Raw genomic sequence first — 23996 nt, forward strand, 5'->3', positions numbered from 1 at the left:
GAGGAGGGGGGGGGGGGGGGGGGAGGAGATTAGTGTTCAACGTCCCGTCGACTAGGAAGTCATTAGAAGCGGAGCACAAGCTCGGAGTAGGGAAGGATGGGGAAGGAAGTCGGCCGAGCTCTTTCAAACGAACCATCACGGCATTTGCCTGAAGCGATTTACGGAAATCTCTGGAAACCTCAATCAAGATGACCGGACGCAGGTTTGAACCATCGTTCTCCCGACTGCGAATCCAGTCTGCTAACCACATCTACATCTACATCTACATGGATACTCTGCAAATCACATTCAAGTGCCTGGCAGAGGGTTTGTCGAACAACCTTCACAATTCTCTATTATTTCAATCTCGTATAGCGCGCGGAAAGAATGAACACCTATATCTTTCCGTATGAGCTCTTATTTCCCTTATTTTATCGTGGTGATCGTTCCTCCCTATGTAGGTCGGTGTCAACAAAATATTTTCGCATTCGGAGGAGAAAGTTGGTGATTGGAACTTCGTGAGAAGATTCCGCCGCAACGAAAAACGCCTTTCTTTTAATGATTTCCAGCCGAAATCCTGTATCATTTCTGTGAGACTCCCATATTTCGCGATAATACAAAACGTGCTGCCTTTCTTTGAACTTTTTCGATATACTCTGTCAGTCCCATCTGGTAAGGATCCCACACCGCGCAGCAGTATTCTAAAAGAGGACAGACAAGCGTAGTGTAGGCAGTCTCCTTAGTAGGTCTGTCACATTTTCTAAGTGTCCTGCCAATAAAACGCAGTCTTTGGTTGCCTTCCCCACAACATTTTCTACGTGGTCCTTCCAATTTAAGTTGTTCTTAATTGTAATACCTAGGTATTTAGTTGAATTTACGGCTTTTAGATTAGACTAATCGAAGTTTAAAGAGTTCCTTTTAGATCGAAGTTTAATGAGTTCCTTTTAGCACTCATGTGGATGACCTCACACTTTTCGTTATTCAGGGTCAACTGGCACTTTTTGCACCATTCACATATTTTTTATAAATCGTTTTGCAGTTTCTTTTGATCTTCTGATGACTTTATTAGTCGATAAACGACAGCGTCATCTGCAAACAACCGAAGACGGCTGCTCAGATTGTCTCCCAAATCGTTTATATAGATACGGAACAGCAAAGGGCCTGTAACAGTTCCTTGGGGAACGACAGAAATCACTTCTGTTTTACACTGCGCCACCCCGCTCTGTGGCACCAGAAAGAGCCTTAAAGCTTTTAACTGACGAACTCTTTCTTAAGCCAGTCAAAGAATAGTCATTCTGATTACGGTCTGTTCCACCTGGTGAAGTCCAGGTGTATAATCTTCGTGGATGGTGTTGGAAGCACGTGTTGGCTATAACAAACTTAATTTCCTATCAGAACTGAGTCAGTCCATCTCCACGATCATTTCTTTTGCCTAAACCATGGCATCCAAGTATTTAATTTGATGAGTCCCACTTCCCTACCTTAGCATTAAAATCTCCTTGCACTAAAGTAACTTCCTTTTCGGTTATTGACTCCCGGCAGGTGAAAAGAGACTCGTAAAATTCTTCTAACTCTTCATGATTAGCTTTTGAAGTTCTATATGCCTATATTAATTTTATCTTGCACGTTCTAGTGATGAATTTCACTTGTATTATTCAGTCGCTGACAGGATTACAGTCGATCACTGCGGCATTCCATCCCTTGTGTACCAACAAGACAATACCATTGATGGATTTATTCGAGGTACCAGAACAATATACTGTGTTACCATTAGCTGTTTTCAAATGCCCAGTGCCTTCCCAGTGAATCTCTGCTAACCCTATCATTCCCATCACTAGCATTTAATACATTTAGACAGCCCTCCACAGGGCCAAACTCGAATAATCCATTCCATAGATATTAACGAAATATAAATCACTACTTAAAACCATTTTCCATAGCGGAGGAAGATGTAAAGACTTGACGCTTATCAGGAAACATTTAAAACAACTTGGTTCACTTCTTGAAATCAGCTTAAAATCTGCTGCCGAGTGCATTCATTACAATATTTTCTACCTCTTCGCCACATGACTGACACGAGTTGTATGTAGCAGCTGACGCGCATAACATTGTGGCAGTTGGCGATGTTTAGCGTTCCCTGGCTTCATACAGGGTGTTACAAAAAGGTAGGTCAAACTTTCAGGAAGCATTCCTCACACACAAATAAAGAAAAGATGTTATGTGGACATGTGTCCGGAAACGCTTAATTTCCATGTTAGAGCTCATTTTAGTTTCGTCAGTATGTACTGTACTTCCTCGATTCACCGCCAGTTGGCCCAATTGAAGGAAGGTAATGTTGACTTCGGTGCTTCTGTTGACATGCGACTCATTGCTCTACAGTACTAGCATCAAGCACATCAGTACGTAGCATCAACAGGTTAGTGTCCATCACGAACGTGGTTTTGCAGTCAGTGCAATGTTTACAAATGCGGAGTTGGCAGATGCCCATTTGATGTATGGATTAGCAAGGGGCAACAGCCGTGGCGCGGTACGTTTGTATCGAGACAGATTTCCAGAACGAAGGTGTCCCGACAGGAAGACGTTCGAAGCAATTGATCGGCGTCTTAGAGAGCACGGAACATTCCAGCCTATGACTCGCGACTGGGGAACACCTAGAACGACGAGGACACCTGCAATGGACGAGGCAATTCTTCGTGCAGTTGACGATAACCCTAATGTCAGCGTCAGAGAAGTTGCTGCTGTACAAGGTAACGTTGACCACGTCACTGTATGGAGAGTGCTACGGGAGAACTAGTTGTTTCCGTACCATGTACAGCGTGTGCAGGCACTATCAGTAGCTGACTGGCCTCCACGGGTACACTTCTGCGAATGGTTCATCCAACAATGTGTCAATCCTCATTTCAGTGTAAATGTTCTCTTTACGGATGAGGCTTCATTCCAACGTGATCAAATTGTAAATTTTCACAATCAACATGTGTGGGCTGACGAGAATCCGCACGCAATTGTGCAATCACGTCATCAACACAGATTTTCTGTGAACGTTTGGGCAGGCATTGTTGGTGATGTCTTGATTGGGCCCCATGTTCTTCCATCTACGCTCAATGGAGCACGTTACATGATTTCATACGGGATACTCTACCTGTGCTGCTAGAACATGTGCCTTTACAAGTACGACACAACATGTGGTTCATGCACGATGGAGCTCCTGCACATTTCAGTCGAAGTGTTCGTACGCTTCTCAACAACAGATTCGGTGACCGATGGATTGGTAGAGGCGGACAAATTCCATGGCCTCCACGCTCTCCTGACCTCAACCCTCTTGACTTTCATTTATGGGAGCATTTGAAAGCTCTTGTCTATGCAACCCCGGTACCAAATGTAGAGACTCTTCGTGCTCGTATTGTGGACGGCTGTGATACAATACGCCATTCTGCAGGGCTGCATCAGCGCATTAGGGATTCCATGCGACCGAGGGTGGAAGCATGTATCCTCGCTAATGGAGGACATTTTGAACATTTCCTGTAACAAAGTGTTTGAAGTCACGCTGGTACGTTCTGTTGCTGTGTGTTTCCATTCCATGATTAATGTGATTTGAAGAGAAGTAATAAAATGAGCTCTAACATGGAAAGTAAGCGTTTCCGGACACATGTCCACATAACATATTTTCTTTCTTTGTGTGTGAGGAATGTTTCCTGAAAGTTTGACCGTACCTTTTTGTAACACCCTGTATACAGTTGCCAATGAGATTCATTACGTATAGAAATAGCTGCGTTTAGGAACCAGATATGACATACGTTGCTTTATCGTGTGACTGTTTTATGAAGTTCACATAATTCAATGTGTATGCAATTTTACTCTTTGTCGCCATAATCTTTGTTCTTATTTCAAAAGGAAGGAATTCTAGGCTTTAACGTCCTATTGACGGTGACGTCGTTAGAGATGGGACGCTAGCTCATATTTTTGAAGGCTGAGGAAGGAAACCGGACGTGCCCTTTGGAAAGAGCCATCCTAACAGTCGCCTGAAGCGAATTAGGAAAATCTAAATCTGGGTGGTCAGGCGAGGATCTGAGTCGTTATCATTCCGCATACGTCTCCATTGTTCTACTCAAGGAAGCTCCAGGGTCCGATGGAATCACTATTAGATTCTATACAGAATTTTCAGGTGAGTTATCTCTTTTAGTAACCGTACTGTATCGTAGATCTTTTAAAAAAAAAGAAACTTTTCCCAGCACTAGAAAGAAAAAAAGGCTACCCTCGCACCTCTACCAGAAGGGTAGCCGAAGTGCTTAGAGCATATTCTCAGCTGAGCCGTAGTGAGGTATCTCGAACGCCTTTTTCCGTGCGAAACAGCACAGACTCCGAAAACATGCGAAACCTATTTCGTCCTATTCTCACATGACATGTTAGCTGCCAAGGACGAAGGTAGTCAGGTACATGCAGTATTTCATGACTTCCTGAATGCATTTGACTTATTAACACTCTAACGCTTATTAACGAAAGCACATTCAGGTGGGATATTAAACGAAATTTGGGACTCGATTGAAGAACTCTTGGTAGTGGGTTCAGTATGTCATTGTACAGCGTACATCGACAGATGCAGAAACAATTTTGAAGAAGTACATTGTATTTAAATCCGTGCAATGAATGGAGTTATATCAGCAATGGACGTAGCAGATGAACAGGAATCAGTAAACAAAGCTGAATGATCCAAACCTTTGGTGTATATATCGATGAAAACTTGAACTGGAAGAAGCATATTAATGAGCTACTCAGACATTTACGTACAGCTACTTTTGCTATAATTTCTAGTCTCGGAAACAAACAAATCAGCCTCCTAACGTGTACTCCATATTTCCACCCAATAATGACTTACAGAATAGTTTTCTGGGGTAAAATCATCTCTTAGAAAGAAAGTATTGATTGCACAAAAGCGAGCGGTAAGAATAGTATAGGGTAGTCACCTGCAGCCGTCATGCAGCTACGTGGAAGCCGCGTGAGCACGAATGGTCACAGATTTGTTTGACTCTCGGAAGAACGTCATGGAGAAGCTGAAAAACCTGAACAGGCAGGAATGTAGGAATATGCTACAGACTCCCATCACTTTCGCTAGGACCGCGAAGGCAAGATTAGATTAATTGAGGCGCGCACACGGGGGTATAAGCAGTCAGTCTTCGCGAGTTATATGGAAAGAAACACTAATATGCGATCAGTGGGAAGTACCCTCTGCCATGCACGTAGCAGTGATTTGTAAAGTACAGATGGAGACATAGATGTAAGTGTTGATACAGAAGTTAGCATAAACAGATCGGGTGATGAACAGAGTACAATACTGTACTGTGCGTGTTTATGGGCAGTTTTGAATCTATATGTTAGTCAGCCACGGTCGCATCTGCAGGGTGGACCCTAACTCCACTGACAAAATTTCAGAAGGATATTTTCTGAGTATTCTGGCATAAGGGCCCATGATCTCCGGGGGCTACTTACAGAGCAATTGTGTTTCGTTTCACTTCTTATACCCACCCCTCCCCCTGTATCTGTGTTCCTGTATTGCACTAAAGTAGAGTAAATTCCTGTGTCATGACTGACTGGCAGTCACTCAAGAGGGACGTTGTAAGGGGCCAATTATTGCGACTGTGGTAATTTACTTTGTAAGTCATTCCGCAACCTGCTCGCTTGGAGATGATGTTTGATAAAGAGGCAGCTGAGGGTGCAACCATGGTCCAAAACGGGAGGAATTCTATGTTTGATCGAGGTGAAAATTATGTTGCAGGTATCACGATTTATATCAATGGGCGCCAGTCAGTCTTGCAAGCAACCACTAACCGCCGACAGCGCATAGCCAACGGCTGGACGAGAGTAGGGCAGGCATCATAGAGCACATAATCGTGACGGCCGAAGATCCCACTGAAATAAAATCTAAAATAATACGTGTATTTTATACGTGTAGTTATTTCAGTTTAGGCCCTGAACATTTGTATTTCTGGTACTCCTACTGTTTATTTTTATCTATTAACTTGTGGTGCCAGAACAATTAACTCTCTTACTATCGTGTAAAATTATTACACAGCGCGTTCGACACCTTTCTTAAATTTATACGTGAATTTTCACTTATATTTATGCTCCTACAACTATGTTAATCGTTAATGCTGTCATAACTATGTTTCATGTTTTCAAAAACCTGTTGTAAAAAACTTCATGCATGTCAGTCGATAACCGGTTCCAAGGTCCTTTGTTAATTTAATACCGGACTTGGTCATATTCTAATCCATACACAATTATTCTGGCACATTTACTGAACTGAGAAATAGTTAGGGACTTGAAGTGGTCCATTAATGTAGTCTTTACTATGAAATATATCGATGCAGAGTTTGAATTTTGGTGGAAGTGTTTAGCAGTTTGAATGATTACGAATTATGCTGTGGTGATTTGGACTTGGGCTTAACTTGAGTCGGAGGTTCGAGACCACCCTCGAGCATGGGTGTGTGTGTGTTGTTCTTAGCATAAGTTAATTTAAGTAGTGTGCAAGTCTAGGGACCGATGACCTCAGCAGTTTGGTCCATTAAAAATTCACACACATTTAAGCCGGCCCGGTAGCTCAGCGTGTTCGCTCAGAGGGTTAGCTGGCCTCTGTAGAAAAAAAACTGAGTTAATGAATCAACGACGAACTGAAACGGGTGTCTCACAACGTACGCCCCGAGGAGATGCAACGAACTAAAACGAACAAAATAAAATTAAAAAAAAAAAATGGTCAGCGTGACGGATTGCCGTCCTAAGGGGTCCGGGTTTAATTCCCGGCTGGGTCGGGGATTTTCTCCGCTCAGGAACTGGGTGTTGTGTTGTCTTCATGATCATTTCATCCCCCATTCGGCGCGCAGGTTGCCCAATGTGGTGTCGAATGTAATAAGACTTGAACCAAGGCGGCCGGACCTGCCCCGTAAGGGGCCTGCCGGCCAATGACGCCAAACACTCATTTCCATTTCCGTTACACGGTCGCAGAGAGATTATTCTTTGACTCTGATTAATTTTTAGCACGTATTGTCAAAGTTCCGAATTTTTCCTCTCGACTTCTTCTGATTAGTCAGAGTTCAGTGCTACAAGTTACGGCTTATTAACGATTAGTAGAATCGTATTAATTAGGGGGATTTGTATTAAAGTCTCGTTTTGTGTGGCTTCTTCCTGGGTCAGTGACTACATTTCGAAGCACTCAGGTTTACTCAGGACAGTCGGTCGATCGAACACCCGAAGAACATAAAAGCCTCTAGGATAGGAGAACGCTACAATGTTCAGTCGCAGTCAGTTTGCAAGTTCCTTCAATTGGACGCCATTTCTCGTGATTTGCGCGTCCTTAACGTGCCCCAGTAAACCTACCTGTGGAAGGGGACCTAGAGTTGAACGCGGAATCCGAACCACGTGTCGCTTCTTCTGTATCTTTACATCAGTGAAAGGCGAAGGCTGACCAGAATTCCACCCCGCCATCTAAGGGTCTCCAAGCTCCCACTTTATCACCAAGCCTGACTGTACTGCACTGAAAATATCTGCACAGCAGTACAAATACCGACGGTAGGCCTATGCGTTGTGCTTCGTATCTGGAAACAAACATATTCCATTCACTAACTGTTGACAGCAGAAATGTGAGCATTAACCCCGTACTCGCTTCGCCGTGCTCTTTGCGGGCTGCATGTGTTTACATTGGGGGGCAGTGTTTGTCTTTAGAACGAGGGTCTGCCCTTAGTGACTGTACTGTTTACTAATCATGTAGACCGACAAGGAGCCCTTTGAGTGCGAGATCGCAAGTTCATGGGCCACAATCCAGGTCAAGACGTCTGTTGCGGTCATCCAGCTAATGAGGTGTGAGGGTAACGTGCACTAAAGAAAACAGTAGTAGACATTGCCACGAGGAGTCATCTCTGCCAGAGAGTATAACAAGGCAATCCAGGGAGTATTCCACTCCGCCCACGACCAACAGATTGCGTTTTTGTTGCTTTTAATGGAATAGTAACGTAGGGACAATTTGAGTGGTAATATAACTTTCTGTTGGTGCATGGCTTCAGAAAATATGCGGAATTTCATTCCACGATATGACCACTACAATAGTTCTCTGACAGTGTAGAAGAGAGACTGCATCAGCAGGGATGGTGAACAAAAGCTATTTTATGTTGTCTTTACAACAGTGGCGAGTTGGCTACTATACCAAAATCTACAGCTCTTTTTACGTTAGTGTGTTAATACCCTTGCTATTTATTTTAATAATAAGGTCCGTATGTTTTATGTCCGCATTTTACAAAAAAAAAAAAAAAAGAGTTCGCAATATAGCTTTACACACTTTGCAGTATGGGTAAAGTCGTGTTAATCTCTGCCTTGTATAATTTTAAAGCTCTACATTAAATGGTTTCATCAACAAAATCGTCCATTATTACTTTTATAGAAATGAAATGACGTTATGCTAAGTTTACCAGCATTAATTTGGATTTTAGTGTGACAATATCGATTCATCATTTTTATGAAATGATTGCACGCTTAATTTATAAATGTTAATTTGAATTTTAACGTGGCAAGTCCAATTGCATACAGCGCCACGTAACCGCCATAGATGTTGAAGAGTGGTGCAATGAGAATAATAAATCGTTTAGCATCAAAATTGTAAACGAGATGGTAGTGGAAGAAGGAAAGAATATTCTATCTGGAAAACAAGAATAAGCAGGGTGGCTAGAGCAAGGAAAATAGAAGCAGACTGGCTCCTACGAAGAAAGCTTTCTTCACTAAAAGAGCTCTGCTGGTAGCAGATATTGATGTACAACTGTGAAAGAAGTCTCTGAAAGCGGATGTCTGGAGCAGAGCGTTTCTTGGAAATGAGATGTGGACTTCGGAAACTCAGAGAGGGAGAAACTGGAAATGTGGTTCTATCTAAAAATGTTGAAAGTTACGAGGAGGGATAAAGTACGAAATGATGAAATACTACAAAGAATAGTTGAGAAAAGGACTCTATGATGAGCCTTACCAGAAGAAGTGATAGGGTTCTGGGACAGTTGATCCGGCATCCATGAAAGAGTAGTACGGGGGGAAGAAGTTGCGGCCGAAAAAGACCACATCAACATAGTCGAACGACTGATGAAAAAAAATCCCAATTGCTTCAGTCAGTCATTGCATATTGATCCTTGATACAGACCTTTTGTAATTGACCTTATTCCGGTTGCGTTCGGGTAGACATATTAAGTGGAAGCATTTCGTGTATTACACAAAAAATGCGTTTTTAGTATTTTGGGCTCCATAGGAAAAGGGGAAGGTGTCCCTCTAGTCCCCAACCAGAAAAACACACTGCTTTAGTTTACAGATTTTGGGTGAGTTATTTATTGTTGACCTCTACGGCCTATCTCAGATGGATCATTTAGAACATTTAGTTCAATAACTACCGTTGACGTACTTCTAATTTTCATTCCACTGCGAAAGATCTATCTTAAGGAACTTGAAACTAAAAAAAATCTGGTAAAAATGCTCTGGGTTTATTAGAAACAAATTATTCAGTCCCATTAGAAATAATTTTTGAGACTTGATCGGTTCCTACCTGAATTCTCGCAATTCACTGCATTGATCGTTTTCACTTTCTCTGTTTTTGTTTAGGATACTAAATAGGATCAGGGTTTGCCAAAGAAAATATATGCTGTATAATTTCATATTCACTTCATTCTCGCCTCTTCACAATTGCTTCTGCTCGCTCAGGTCGATTACATGCATAATCTTGACTGCTATTTCAACCGTTGAATGTCTGAATTGTGGCCATCTTCTTAAATAGTAAGATCTTGAAAGTATTAGCATGTGCTACGATCTCGAGTTTCTTTTCACATACAAGCCTCCAACGATCTTCCAGAGTAGTTTTCAAGTGACTTCCACTGTTGATACAAGGAATCTAACTTTTTATGCAGCCTCTCGGCTCCTGTCACGGAATACGTGATTTTCACAACAAATCATCAATTCTCACACAGCTCGTGTGGCACTTTGATGCACAGTCAGTTTACCCTTCCGCAAATTGTAAACGTTTGTTCGAAAAATGGTAGTTTACTTCCAGTTATTTCATGTGAGTAATACTCAAGTTCCCTCAGGGAGTCACACCTAGTGATACGTGGCTGGCGACCACGGGGCCCCGAGCTGAGTCCTGGCATTGCTTCCACTTACTTATGCCAGGCTCCTCACTTTTATCTTTCCTATCTGGCCACCCTCGGCCGGTCAGCTCTTGTTCTTTTCCGACCCTGACGCTATTAGGTTTCGAGGGCTAAGGGTCTTTCATTTTACAACCTATACTTCTCATGCAGCGTTTGACCCGGAGCGGGCGGCTGCAAAACGCGTCTGTATTCCATGTTAGGGGCGGCCTCCAGAACTGTGGAAGGCAACGGAATACCACCGCAGATTATCTTCCCTGCATAATGCAGTCTCCATTTTATGCACAAAAATTGGCTTCCTCTCATGTTAAATCAGTGTCCGGAGGTAAAATCGTTCCCCATTTGGATCTCCAGGGGGGACAACTTGAAAGGAGACAAAAAATCAAAACGAGAATTGGTACCTGGAATATCAGAACTCTGCTACGAGCAGGAAAACTAGAAAACCTTAAAAGAGAGATGGAAAAGAATCATATGGAACGCGTAGGAGTTGCTGAGGTAAGATGGAATGGACATGGAGAGTTGCAGTCAGATGAGTATGTATGCTACTACTCAGGAGGAGTTGTAAAAGGAATTAATAGAGTAGGAATGATTATGACAAAGGAATTGGCTAAATGTGTGGAATATGCGGACTATGCAAAAGATCGGGTTATTGGTGTAAGACTGAAAGGAGCACAAAAAGATTTACTGATTGTCCAGGTGTATATGCCAACATCAGAACATGATGACCAAATTGTAGAGGAAACGTACAATGTAATAGAGAGAATAATGGACGAAAATAAAAAATGCTGCAAAATAGTAATGGGAGACTGGAACGCCTTTGTGGGAGAAGGGAAAGAGGGAAACATAGTAGGCAGTCATGGTCTTGGAAAGAGAAATGATAGAGGTGAATGGTTAATTGACTTCTGCAGGGAAAGGCAGCTGATAGCGGCAAACACATGGTTCAAGAACCATAAGAGGAGGCTCTACAGTTGGAAATCACCAGGGGATAAATACAGAAACCAAATCGATTTTATACTGGTAGAAGAAAGATACAGGAATGGAATCAAGAAGGTGCACACATTACCAGGTGCAGATATTAATAGTGACCACAACTTACTTATGGCAGAAATAGAAATAAGAATGAAAAACTGAAGAAGGCGACCATGGTGAAGAAGTGGGATTTAGAGAAGATAAGATCCAACAAAGAACAAATTACAGAAATGCTGTCTCGGTACTTTCTAAACACATTACGAGACAAAGAAGCACCTGATAATGCCAGCGAGTACTGGAATATGCTGAAAGAAGGAATCATTAAAGCAGGACAGCAAAATATAGGATATGTAAAAGGGAAAAGGTCAAAAAAACCATGGGTCTCACAAGAAATGATTTCCAAGATGGAGGAGAGAAGAAAATTGAAAAACAAGAACACTGAAGAGGCAAGAAAGATATACCGAAGTTTAAATAATGAACTGCGAAGAGAAACAGAGCAGGCTAGGAAAAAAGGGCTAAAGAGGAATGAGATGAAATTGAAGAACTGGACAGGAAGGGAAGATACGACTTACTATACAACAGAGTAAAGACTATGACATGGGAACAAAACTGAGCAGGAAGTGCTACTATGGAAATTTTGAGTAAAGACGAAGAGGTAGTGTACAAAGATCGTGACGATGTCCTCCAGAGATGGGAAGAATATATAAAAGAGCTATATGACACAAATAGCAAACCAGAAACTCTGGAACTTGAATCACACAACAGTGTAAATGATGACGAGAAAGGACCGACCATCATAATGGAAGAAGTAAAGTCTGCCATAGCTGCAATGAAAAATGGCAAAGCGGTAGGTACAGATACAATACCGGGAGAAATACTAAAATGCTTGAACCACGATGGAAAAAGAGAACTATTGAGGTTATGTAATAAAATATATGACAGTGGTGAATGGCCGGAGAACTTTCTGACAACAGTAATGATTCCATTACCGAAAAAACAAGGAACCAAGAAATGCAGCGAGCACAGGACAATCACCAAAAATGGTTCAAATGGCTCTGAGCACTATGGGCCTTAACATCTATGGTCATCAGTCCCCTAGAACTTAGAACTACTTAAACCTAACTAACCTAAGGACATAACATACATCCATGCCTGAGGCAGGATTCGAACCTGCGACCGTAGCGGTCCCGCGGTTCCAGACTGAAGCGCCTAGAACCGCACGGCCACACCGGCCGGCGACAATCACCCTCATTTCACATGCAGCCAAAGTGATGTTAAGAATAATTAATAAAAGACTTGAAAAAGTAATGGAGGACAATCTTGGCGAGGAGCAATTTGGCTTTAGACGGAATACGGGCACCAGAGATGCAATAGGACTCCTACGAATCTTGGGAGAAAGGTTTATTGAAAAAGGAAGAGGTCAATATATATGTGCTTCATCGATCTAGAAAAGGCATTTGACAATGTGGTTTGGGACAAGTTGGCGACTATAATGAGAGAAAAGAGAGTGGACTGGAAAACCAGGAGTCCTATAAACTCATTATATCTTAATCAAAAAGTTTCAGTTAAAGTGAGAGGAGAAAGTACAAACTGGATCAGACTAGGAAAAGGAGTAAGACAAGGATGCTGTTTATCACCTACTCTTTTCAACCTCTACTTGGAAAATATGATTGACCAATGCTCATTAGATGACAAAGGAGTAGAAATTGGAGGAAGAAGAGTAGGGTGTTTGAGATTTGCTGATGACATGGTCCTTCTAGCCACAGGGGAAAAAGAATTACAGGATTTGCTGGACACCATTGCAACTAATGGAAAAAAATATGGAATGAAAATTAACACAAATAAAACATAAGTATTGGCACTAGGAGGAAACAAGGAAATAAAAATTATGCTGAATGGAGAAACACTAAAACAGGTGCAAAATTTTAAGTATCTTGGAAGCAGGATGGACACCGACTGGAAGTGCACCACAGAAATTAAAACAAGGATAGCAATGGCAAAAGAGGCGTTTTATAAGAAAAGGAGAATCTTCTGCAGCGGTCTGGACACAGAACTCAGAAAGAGACTCATAAAATGTCTTGTATGGAGTGTTCTTCTATATGGCGCTGAAACATGGACTATGAGGAAAAAAGACAGAGAAAGGCTGGAGGCTTTTGAGATCTGGACATGGCGGAAGATAGAAAGAATAAGTTGGATGGACAGAGTAAAAAATGAAGATGTACTGAGAAGAGTGGGAGAGAAAAGACAGTTACTAGATGTAATAAAGAGAAGAAAAAGAAATTGGATTGGGCTCATATTAAGAAAGAATGACGGACTGATAAAAACAGTTTTAGAAGGTTATGTAGAAGGGAAAAGGAAGCGAGGAAGGAAGAGATTCCAGATACTGGATGACATGAGGGACGGTACAACATACAGCAGCCTTAAGAAGGAAGAGGTGGATCCCAGAAAATGGAGAGGCAAAAGACCTGCTAATATAGCAGATGATGAATAAGCAAGTAAATTTATTACCTCCTTTAAAAGAACTGAAAACGAAAACATTGTACTTGCTATGATTGTTACATTTCGACGAAAATGAAGGTTTCTGGGGTAGACCGCATTGGGTCGTAAAAAAGAACAACTTAGTTGGCTCTGCCCTCTCTCTGTCTGTCCTGGGGTCATTGACCCCTTCATGTTTCTCGACCATTGTGATATGTGAAATGAGAACGTATTCAGTCAACTAAAAATGATGTAAACGGGCGGATTACATTAGATATAAACGACTTTATAAGACAGAAGTGACATTTTGCGAAGTCGATGATTTCACTTTTTTCTGATCTTAAGATTTCGAAGGGCCAGGGGCGCCCTTTCTCCGTACCCCACAGAGCCCAAATTCCACACAGCTCATTTTTACTTGAAATAGAGCCAATCTGGCGGGTAGCCCAAGGAAAATTATTATTTTAGAAAAAAGTACATACAGGGTGTTTCCTTAAGAGCGTGCACAAATGTAACATGACATAAAGAATGCTTCACTGAACCGTCTGAGATAGGGAATCTGGGATCGAAGAAGCCAGCTTGAGGAGATATGGAAGTAAACTTGTCTACCGCTTTGTCTAGCATTGCTGTTTTCTAGCTTATTTACATTTAACAAAATGGTTCAAATGGCCCTAAGCACTATGGGACTTAACATCTGAGGTCATCAGTCCCCTAGACTTAGAACTACTTAAACCTAACTAACCTAAGGACATCACGCACATCCATGCCCCAGGCAGGATTCAAACCTGTGACCGTAGCAGCCGCGTCATTCAGGACTGAAGCGCCTAGAGCCGCTCGCCTACAGTGGCCAACTACATCTAACAAGTTTACATGCACTGAGCTGTTCATTTACATGTACATTCTTTATTTCCTGCAAGGAAACAGGGAGGATGTGCCTGATTAGTAGGAAGTCATGATGCAGGTTTTGTTTACTTTACTTGTCCATAAGGTGGCTCTGTTGTATTGTATTTACATTGTCCATGACAGAACGTCCTATGAATCAATGACAGACTCATTTAATAAGACACTGCACTCAATTTGGAGTGCTGTATTTCCTGGTTGCTGGATTGGAGAGGAGGTCCTCTTCCACGGCCTGCGAGGTCACCTGACCTGAATCCCCTTGATTACTTACTATAGGGATTTCTGCATTCAATTGTGTATGGGACCCCAGCGAATATGTAGATGAAATTAGTTGTCAGAATTGTAGCTGCCTGTAATGTGATTCGAATCACACCGGGGGTATTTGTCAGGCTGCGTCAGAATCTTGTTAGCCTATGTCATGCTTGCACTGAGGCTGATGGCCATCAATTTCAGCACATTATGTAAGATACAGTACAAATGGTACGTTCATTGTGTCAATGATGGTATTTGCAGTTAACTGCAGCTGATGTAAATAAAAAAGTACACAGTAACGTGATTTTATTCCTATTATCTCCTCAAGGTGACTTCTCTGACCCCAGGTTCCCTACCTCAAATTGTTCAGTGGAGCATTCCCTGGGTCCTATTAAATTTTTCCACGCTCTTGAGGAAACACCCTGTATATGGGCGCAGTGGCGTGCGTTAGATAATGCGGCGGTTTACATCCATCGTAGAGTGTACTGGATACCGACGTATGTAAAGTAGTCATCAGCACAATGGATCTGTTTACACGAAGGTAGGGGACAAAATTTTTGTCAAGTTTTATTAAATCATCTTTTCGGTGTTACTAAATAGCATCAAGTGTGCATCATAATGGGAAAGGGCTACAGGTGAATGCTCCACTGGCATTAGCGTCGTGAGAGACCAATCATTCGCGCAGTTGAAGAAAACTTGAGGAGTATATAGGACCTCGAAAACTATAATGCAGTGACGTTATTTTGTACAAAGCCACAGTCAGCTTCTTCCCCACATATCGTCAAACCAAGCTATCTTGATTCCAGTATGTTGCTAGGTTAGGAATAGCGCATTTTGTGCACTTTCTATGCCTTTTCCTTATAGCAATACTGGTGACAGGAACCTTTATAGATACTTCATGCCCGGCCATTTTATCGTGTTGGTACGAATATAACAATGAATGCCGTCATTGCAAGGTTGCCATATCTATCGCTGCCATCTTGGATCCACTATCTTGAATAAATTTGGCAACAATGCAATGCGGGGCCATACATAGTTTGCCCTACTACTCATAATTCTCATATAATCGTAAGAAAAGGCGGTAATAGTGCAGGGGAAGAACACCGACAGGCGACTAAACCCAGTCCTTTGGGTACCCCAGCCAACAATGCGACATATTTACATTTTGTTTCAGGGATCTTTCCTTTGATAATTTCTCAAATGCTGAATCCAGTAACTACCGAAATGTACAATGGATCAAAATCTGAAACACAATGAAAAATAATATGATCATGTCAAAACGCTCCTTCAGAGCAACATTATAACTTTGTTAATAATTTGAAGACATTAAATCAGTGAAATTAGACGATAACGTAAAATATGCAAAGAATTTCCTGTGCACTGATATTATTATTATTATTAGCCTTGAAACCTTCCATATTTCTGTAATGTGGCACTTTCGGTGTGTGAAAACATACAGATTTCCGACTGTAAGGAATTATATACATGTATATACTCTGCTAGCCACCTTATGGTGCGTCACGGAGGATTCTTCGTATACCATAGTCGCTTTCCCTCTTTTCCGTTCGTGGTGCGAATGGTGGTAATCCTATTAGTTGTCTTGTGAGCGCCACTTCCTCTCATTTTCCTTCATGGACATTTTTATGAGGTCTGTGTAGGAGGAAGAAATAAATTAGTTGTATCATATAGTAATTTATGCTCTTTAACAACAAACCTCTTCATGATGCACAACGCTTCTCACTTAGCATCTACCAGTGTATGAGGATCTCCGTATAGCTCTCGTGCTTACTAAACTAATCCGCAATAAAATGCAGTTCTTTTCCTTTGATCTCTTCTATTTCCTCGATTAATACGGCTGCTAAAGGCGCACATTGAGGAGCGATACTGAAGCACTGGTCGAGCAGGTTTTGTAAGCTATCTCCTTTGGTGATGGGTCACTCTTCCTGAGCACTATTTCGATGAATCTCAGTTTCGCAACTTCCTTTCCTGTGATTATTTTTATTTTGAGGGTTAATTACCTAACTTTGCACCAAGCGGCGATCCTGTGCATGTCTTACTGCATTTTACTACAGTTTTCTACCATTACGAGTTCTCCATATACAATAGGGTCGTCCGTGAACAGTCTCATGAACTTTCGACTTTATTCACTTGTATGCATGGGTGGATGCGAACTCCACCGATAGAATTTCGGAATCTGTTCAGGGATATTTTCTGAATATTCTGTTATCAGGGATACGTGGTCTCACTTGACACGTTGCTGAGTGATTGCATTTCTTACTTCCATTTATAGTTGTATCTGTGTTGCACTGAAAATACCTGACAACAAAGGAAAAGTCTTATTTGCAAGCAGTCACTCGCGTTACTTGCTGTTGGCAACAGTAATCTCCATGTTTCTCTTCGTTCTGAAGCTTGCGTTTAATACTGTTCGGTTCTGTGTCGACTTTTTTTTCTGGAGTTTTAGTTGTACGTTAACGTGATAGCAGAAGGGAAAAGTGTATTGATGAGAAGTGGGGCGATATGCACCTCGTATATGGGAACACTGAATCTACCGGAAGAGCGGCACAGCAACGCTATCTTGAACTGTTTCGACGACGATAGCAACCACATCGCACCACTTTTGCGTCTCATGGTCGTTGGTTTACCTTTTATTTCGTGTTGTATATTTTGGTACTTGCATATTACGTACAGTCTTTTTCAATGTTGTGTAGGTACTCTCACAGAAACAAAAGTTATTGTTGTAACCAGCCGAATAAATCATAATTATCCTACGAATTAAATTTTCACTCTGCAGCGGAATGTGCGCTGCTGTGAAACTTCCTGGCAGATTAAAACTGTGTGCTGAACCGAACCTAGAACTCGGGACCTTTGCCTTCTGCGGGCAAGTTTTCTACCGATTGGGGTACCCAAGGATGACTCGCGACCCGTCCTCACAGCTTGAGTTCTGCCGGGTTCGAGTATCCGCGCGGCACACAGTTTTAATCTGCAAGGAAGTTTAAGATCAGCGTACACTGCGCTGCAGAGTGAAAATTTCATTCTGGAAACATCCCCCAGGCTGTGGCTAAGCCATGTCTCCGCTGTATCCTTTCTTCCAGGAGTGCTAGTTCTGCAAGGTTCGCAGGAGAGCTTCTGTGAACTTTGAAAGGTAGGAGACGAAATACTGGCAGAACTGAAGCTGTGATGAGAGGTCTCGAGTCGTGGTGGGGTACGTCAGTTGGTGCACGGTAACTCAGCGTGTTCTGTCAGTGGGTTAGCTGCCCTCTGTAATAAAGAAAACTGAGTGTATGGATCAACAAAGAACTTGACTGGGTGTCATGGGACGTCCCCAACGAACAAATGCAACGAAATAAATGAGATTTAAAAAATGTCGATAGAGCACTTGTCTGCGGAAGGGAAAGGTCCCGAATTTGGGTCGCGGTACGGCACACAGTTTTAATCTGTCAGGATGTTTCATAATTCTTTTATTGTGTGAGGAGCCGCCGGAGTCCAGGTGTCCCTTTTACGAAAATACTCAGAGCGTCTCCGAGCTTTGGTCGTTGGAGTTCGGATTCACCCTTCACCGCAGTGGTCCTAAAACACTCTCTTGAGGACGTCCGAAGCTACTTCACCGTCTGCAGTTCAACACGGACGAGCAGGCTCGGTGTGCCGAGGCTCGTGTAGCGCGGCGGTGCCCTGGTAACCGCGGCACGTCCCGCCAGTTCCGCGGATCTGCCAGCAGCCGCCGCTCCGTGTCTGTTTGCAGTCGCGTCGGCGTCTGCGTCGCTTTTCACCGGCGCGACTTTCGCGTCGCTGCGCGGTGCGGCGCTGCCCGGCGCAGGTCACGTGACGTCACCGGCCGTACTTAAGGCGCGCGCGCCGCCGGGCGCGGTCTGTGCCCGCAGAGCGTCTGCCGCGTCTTCTGCGCCTCCTGACAACATCCTGCTGCAACCCGCGCGACACCCGATCGTCGCCCGCCGTCGTGCAACTACAAGGTGAGCCGGTGCAGCTCCTACACTCGCACTGCATGGGGGGCCACAGTCAAACGCATAGTTCTGACTTCGTAAAAGAGATGCAGGGACATTCTCAGCTCCTCCGGTGCATGGATGTTTAATAAAACACTGGTGATACTACAATAGTGAGTGACTCCTGTGCAACAAGTGCAGATAAACGTAATATTACTTTATTATTTGTCTTCATAGTTCCCTGTCTTTCACCAGAAGACACGCCTATATTCTTCATTTAGCTTCGCAGGTCGCCGATAGATGGGGAGTGTTCTTTACAACAGCTACAAAAACATCGCACTTTAATTTTATGAAACAGCTACACCAGATGCAGCTGACAGGCAGAGGTTTGGTTCTTAACGTAAGAAGACGTTTTGATTTCAGCTTCTTTTTACGAATTACGTACTCTGTTCAGTGTTACTCATTCAGTTTTAATAACATACTTTCGCCATACAAAAGAAATTCTAATATGACGCACAAAAAAGAAAGCTATTAAAGACATATCGATATTGTCGTGTAACTGCATTGTTCGGATGTGTTCATTAAAAAGTTTCATGTAGTTACAGTCTTGTGGATTACTTAGACATGAGCATGATTTCAGCTTTTTTTGCTAAGGTAGAAGATTGTTTGCAGCCCTCAAGTTTCTAATGCAAAAATATTATTTGCATTATAGTCGAAATTCGGTAAAACATATTTTAACAGTAGTACCACGACACCAATAATCTTAACAAAATGCATTTTCAATGGAAATAAAGTAAAAAATCACGGAATTACGTATGTCAGAGATGTTAAAAAACTGGATACTCTTTCTTCAAGTCGAACGTTTTAATTCACATAAAAATTTTCTGTACAACATGAAGAGTAAGTGACAGAAAAAGCATTGTAGGAAAATCAGCAATTCCGTTTGCTGATTGTTCGAATAGGATATTTTCTCGAATACCTCTACACTTATATTTCCAATCATTTTCGGAATATTCTTTTCTCTTGTTTGCGTTTTATCTTACTTTTCTCTGCGTAGAAGCGTAAGAAAGATATTTAAAAAATGAATATTTTGATCGAAATATTTGGTTCTCTCACTCTCCGTTATCTTTCGTCTGTGAAAGTCAACCGTAGTCTTTACATGTGTATGATGTTATGCCAAATAAAAGATTTCTAGTCTATGCCGCTAAAATGTCAAGTTAGATATCATTATCCGACCGATTTTTTTACATTTATCAAACTCCAGTTTTGTCGATAAGAGGATGCTACCTACACATAAGTCTACCTTTGCCATATTATGATTGCATCGTTGAAGGAAACAATGCCGTAAGCTTGGTAATAAAGTCAGGTAGGAAGTGATTCTATTGCATCTTCAACTCGAATTAAATATGTGTCTCATGCACTTGCATTAAGATATTTTCGTTGCTAGTGGCTTAAAAAAGTAATTTTTCCCTTAGAAATTGGATGAATTCTTTTCGAGAAGCGATTATGGTTATGAATAAGAAAATCAGAGCAGCGGTAGCAACAGCTAAAAAAATTATGAGAACATAAAGAACTTGACTAGATTATGGTGTACATAGGGAGAGGTTTTCTGTACTGGGTGAAAAGTAAATAATCCCGAGGCGAGTTAGGAAGAAACCACTGGTAGTATTTCTATTAAGAGCTACCAAAAAGTCGACGGGACGTTAAGCCTATACCATCTTTCTTTTCTACAGAAAAATGATGGGAACTGTTTTATAGGGATCCAATCCATGTTACTCGGGTTAGCCGTTCAAAGTGCCAAAACGCTTAAAGGGTTAATACCATACCATTCGGCGATTTTTTTTTTTTGTTCGTTCCCCATGATCACTTAAGGCAAATTATAGAATAGTGAGCAAGACCTTGGCCTACTTTCATTCTGCTTCTTGCCTCATTCAAATCTTTGCCTTGTCTTTGATGATGTCGATCTCGACTGGACAAACGCTCTGATGTTTTTGTTTCGCGTGTTTATATCTGTATGTTATAGCCAGTCTCTCTGAACCTGCGTTGCAACATGGCAGTAGTGCCAAACGTTTCAATTTCTACACTTTCTGCATTCATATCTCCTCACATCTCAGAAAAATACGTGTTGCATAAAAGGTGTTGACGTTTAAATAATAACCCTTTGTTTCGTGTTACATGCGGACTTTTATAGTCCTAATGTTATACCACTAGCTTTGGAATATTAAATAGTTTCTGTTCTCAAATCGTATCAGAAAATGTAGCTTTTTCGCCTGTTCTTATTTGATTAGAACCCATTTCTTCACTTATGATTGACAGCGAAGCGTGGGGTAGCCCGCACCCCTTCGTCGGAGGTTCCGCCCGGGCATTTCTCCCTCGGGCATGGGTATGTGTGTTGTCCTTAGCGTACGTTAGTTTAAGTTAGATTAAGTAGTGTGTAAGCCTAGGGACCGATGACGTCCGCAGTTTGGCCCCATAGAAACTTACGGCGAAGTGCTTAGCAACAGGGCGGTAAAGCGAAGAAAGACAGCATCTGGGGTACTTTCTATGTTAATTCTGAAAATCCGTTTCGGCGTTCATTCCAGGTCATCTTCAGATTCAAATCTAATTACTCCCAATCGCAGTTCGTCAGCAGGACGCGGACTCAGATGGAACTGGTCTTAACTGAATGCTTGCCCTGCTGGCGACCTAAGATCCGCGGTAATTGGGTATGAATCAGGGAATAGCGGTAAATCGAATAAACATAAAAAGTTAGCCACACGGAGTCTGTCTTTCTTCATTGCATTACAAACCGTCACGGTGCCCTCAGACGACACGCATTCATTTACGAGAGCGAAATAGGCTTCAGAAACACTAGCAAAGCGGCTGACACTGTTTTCTTAGACAGAATCATCTCGGCATTCTCTGCTTTCTTCAGGCAGCACGGCTGTCGTAGACTGTCCAAATGACGGACCACACTTGTACGGTTGGGACTTCCGCAAGAAAATGGTTCAAATGGCTCTGAGCACTATGCGACTTAACTTCTGAGGTCATCAGTCGCCTAGAACTTAGAACTAATTAAACCTAACTAACCTAAGGACATCACACACATCCATGCCCGAGGCAGGATTCGAACCTGCGACCGTAGCGGTCGCTCGGCTCCAGACTGTAGCGCCTAGAACCGCACGGCCACTCCGGCCGGCGACTTCCGCAAGCACCTCTGTTATAATAAGTGCTGCAGCTCTGAAATAGAAAGACCTGATATTTGCAGTAGGCTACTCTCGCCCTAGTTGCATGATTTTTCTGTCCCCTTGTTCCTCTTGTGGTCGGGTACTTCAGTGTAAGGTTGTCTCACCGTATCAGTAATTTGGTGATGAGAGCGGATGCAAAGATCATACAACGAACATTTACATAAGAACGCCAAGCATCACCCACAACAAAAAAGCGGTGTCATTAAAAGCCTTGTCGACAGAGTCTAGAGAATTTGCACACCAGAACACATAGATACCAAGTTAAAACATCTCAAGCAGGCTTTCGGAAAAAAGTGGCTACTCAGGAAAAGAAGTAAATAGAAATCTACGCCAGATAACAGTAGGCCGAAGGACAAGGATAGAATACAGTGGCGGAAGAACATAATTTTTTACCTTTTATTAAAAAAGTAACTAATCAGCTCGAAATTTATTTACAGAGATATGACATCAGACCGGTTGTTAGACCAAGCAAATACGTCAAGCCCTCAAACCTTTAAAGGATAAAAGATCTTCTCTGTCGGCATACAGGGTATATAAAATTCCGTGAATGTATGGTATGGTCTACACTGGAACTACCAATAAAAGAGTGAACAGACGGCAGAAGTAATCCGGCACGGTAGCTCAGCGTGTTCGGTCAGAGGGTTAGCTCCCTCTGTAATAAAGAAACTGAGTTAATCGATCAACAACGAACTTAAACAGATGTCTTACGACGGCCGCCCCGAGCGGATGCAACGAACAAAATCGAACAAAATGAGATTTAAAAAAAAAGTAACATAAAGGTTTTCCCTACTAGTAAAAGTAGAAAAATCAACTGTAGCAGAGAGGTGAGGTTTTCCGAAATTAAAATTTTATCTACAATAACGAAGTATTATCCACAACTGTGTAGAGACGTCATCAAAATGTATAAACATGGGGATAATTTTAACAGAAAGTAAATCATTAAATTTTGTGAAACAAAGACAGTAGATTTACGAATCGACAGATGAGTTTTATCTTTGACAGACGACTTTCCACGGTTTGGTTTTATCTGTGACAAGGATTATCTCCGCCGATAACTTGTAAACTTCTTTCACCCCTCTCACCCCTCCGTTTCACGCTATTTATCTAGCTTCCGACGTCCGACCTGCCAGGCGACTAGAATCAGTAGAACTAGTAGCACCTCTGAAGATGTCCAGCACAGCTGTGAACGAGACGTCAGGAACGGAAAAGCTTCACGAACCACGACCGTGCTGACATGGAGAGCTAGGCGACTTTCAGCTGGCAGACAGCTACAGGTCCGGGTGGTTCGGCGTGACCCCCTTTTTGGCGCGTGGCCAGGGCCTCGGTCAAGGCCGGGCGGGCCGGCAAGTGGAGCTGGATGTCACCCAGTGGCGCGGGAAAGCGTCCGCCCCGCGTCGCATTCCTGCGGCCCTCGTCCTCCGAGCAGAGGCGGCGCAGCGCCGCGGCCACGCCGGCTGGCGCGCTATCGACCGCGGGCCGCGAATCTAGGCCGATCGGATTAGCGCCGCCGCGCCGGTCGATGCTGTGGTCGCCACAGGCGCCACGCCGCTGCCACACCGGCCCACGACACAGCTAGGCGCTGCTACCTCTGAAATCACGTGACAAGAATGTTTTTCGTCCGTCTAGTGTCGAAAATCTCTCTCTCAGTGAAAAGTCCCTTCCGGTTACGTACTGTGTATGAAATCAATAATAATTAACAGTTAAAAAAAAGTTCAAATGTGTGTGAAATCTTATGGTACTTAACTGCTAAGATCATCAGTCCCTAAGCTTACACACTACTTAACCTAAATTATCCTAAGTATAAACACACACACACATGCCCGAGGGAGGACTCGAACCTCCGCCGGGACCAGCCGCACAGTCCATGACTGCATCGCCTAAGACCGCTCGGCTAATCCCACGAGGCAACAGTTTAAAAATTCATGTTCGCAAGATACTGACACTAATTATTTAGCAAAGAATGGAGAACTCGCAGAAACCGACCTCGGTGAGGAAATGAAACAGACTTTTTTAAATTCTGAACCACTCCCGCCGGAGGTTCGTGTGGCTAACTTTTTATGTTTATTCGATTTCGCGTGTTTATATCTGTATGTAATAGCCAGTCT

The 23996-nt window shown here is 42.6% G+C and overlaps 1 protein-coding gene across 1 annotated transcript in view; it reads left to right on the forward strand.

The window, feature by feature from the left end:
* The window catches only part of LOC126456463 (uncharacterized), a 274840-nt gene that overhangs the window by 134749 nt on the left and 116095 nt on the right, over window positions 1-23996 (forward strand). Inside the window, exon 3 of the mRNA XM_050092214.1 lies at window positions 18466-18694. Coding sequence (XP_049948171.1) covers window positions 18466-18694 — 229 coding nt within the window. The remainder of the gene's footprint in view (window positions 1-18465; window positions 18695-23996) is intronic.

The sequence above is a fragment of the Schistocerca serialis genome, chromosome 2 (assembly GCF_023864345.2).
Source record: "Schistocerca serialis cubense isolate TAMUIC-IGC-003099 chromosome 2, iqSchSeri2.2, whole genome shotgun sequence".
NCBI lineage: Eukaryota > Metazoa > Arthropoda > Insecta > Orthoptera > Acrididae > Schistocerca > Schistocerca serialis.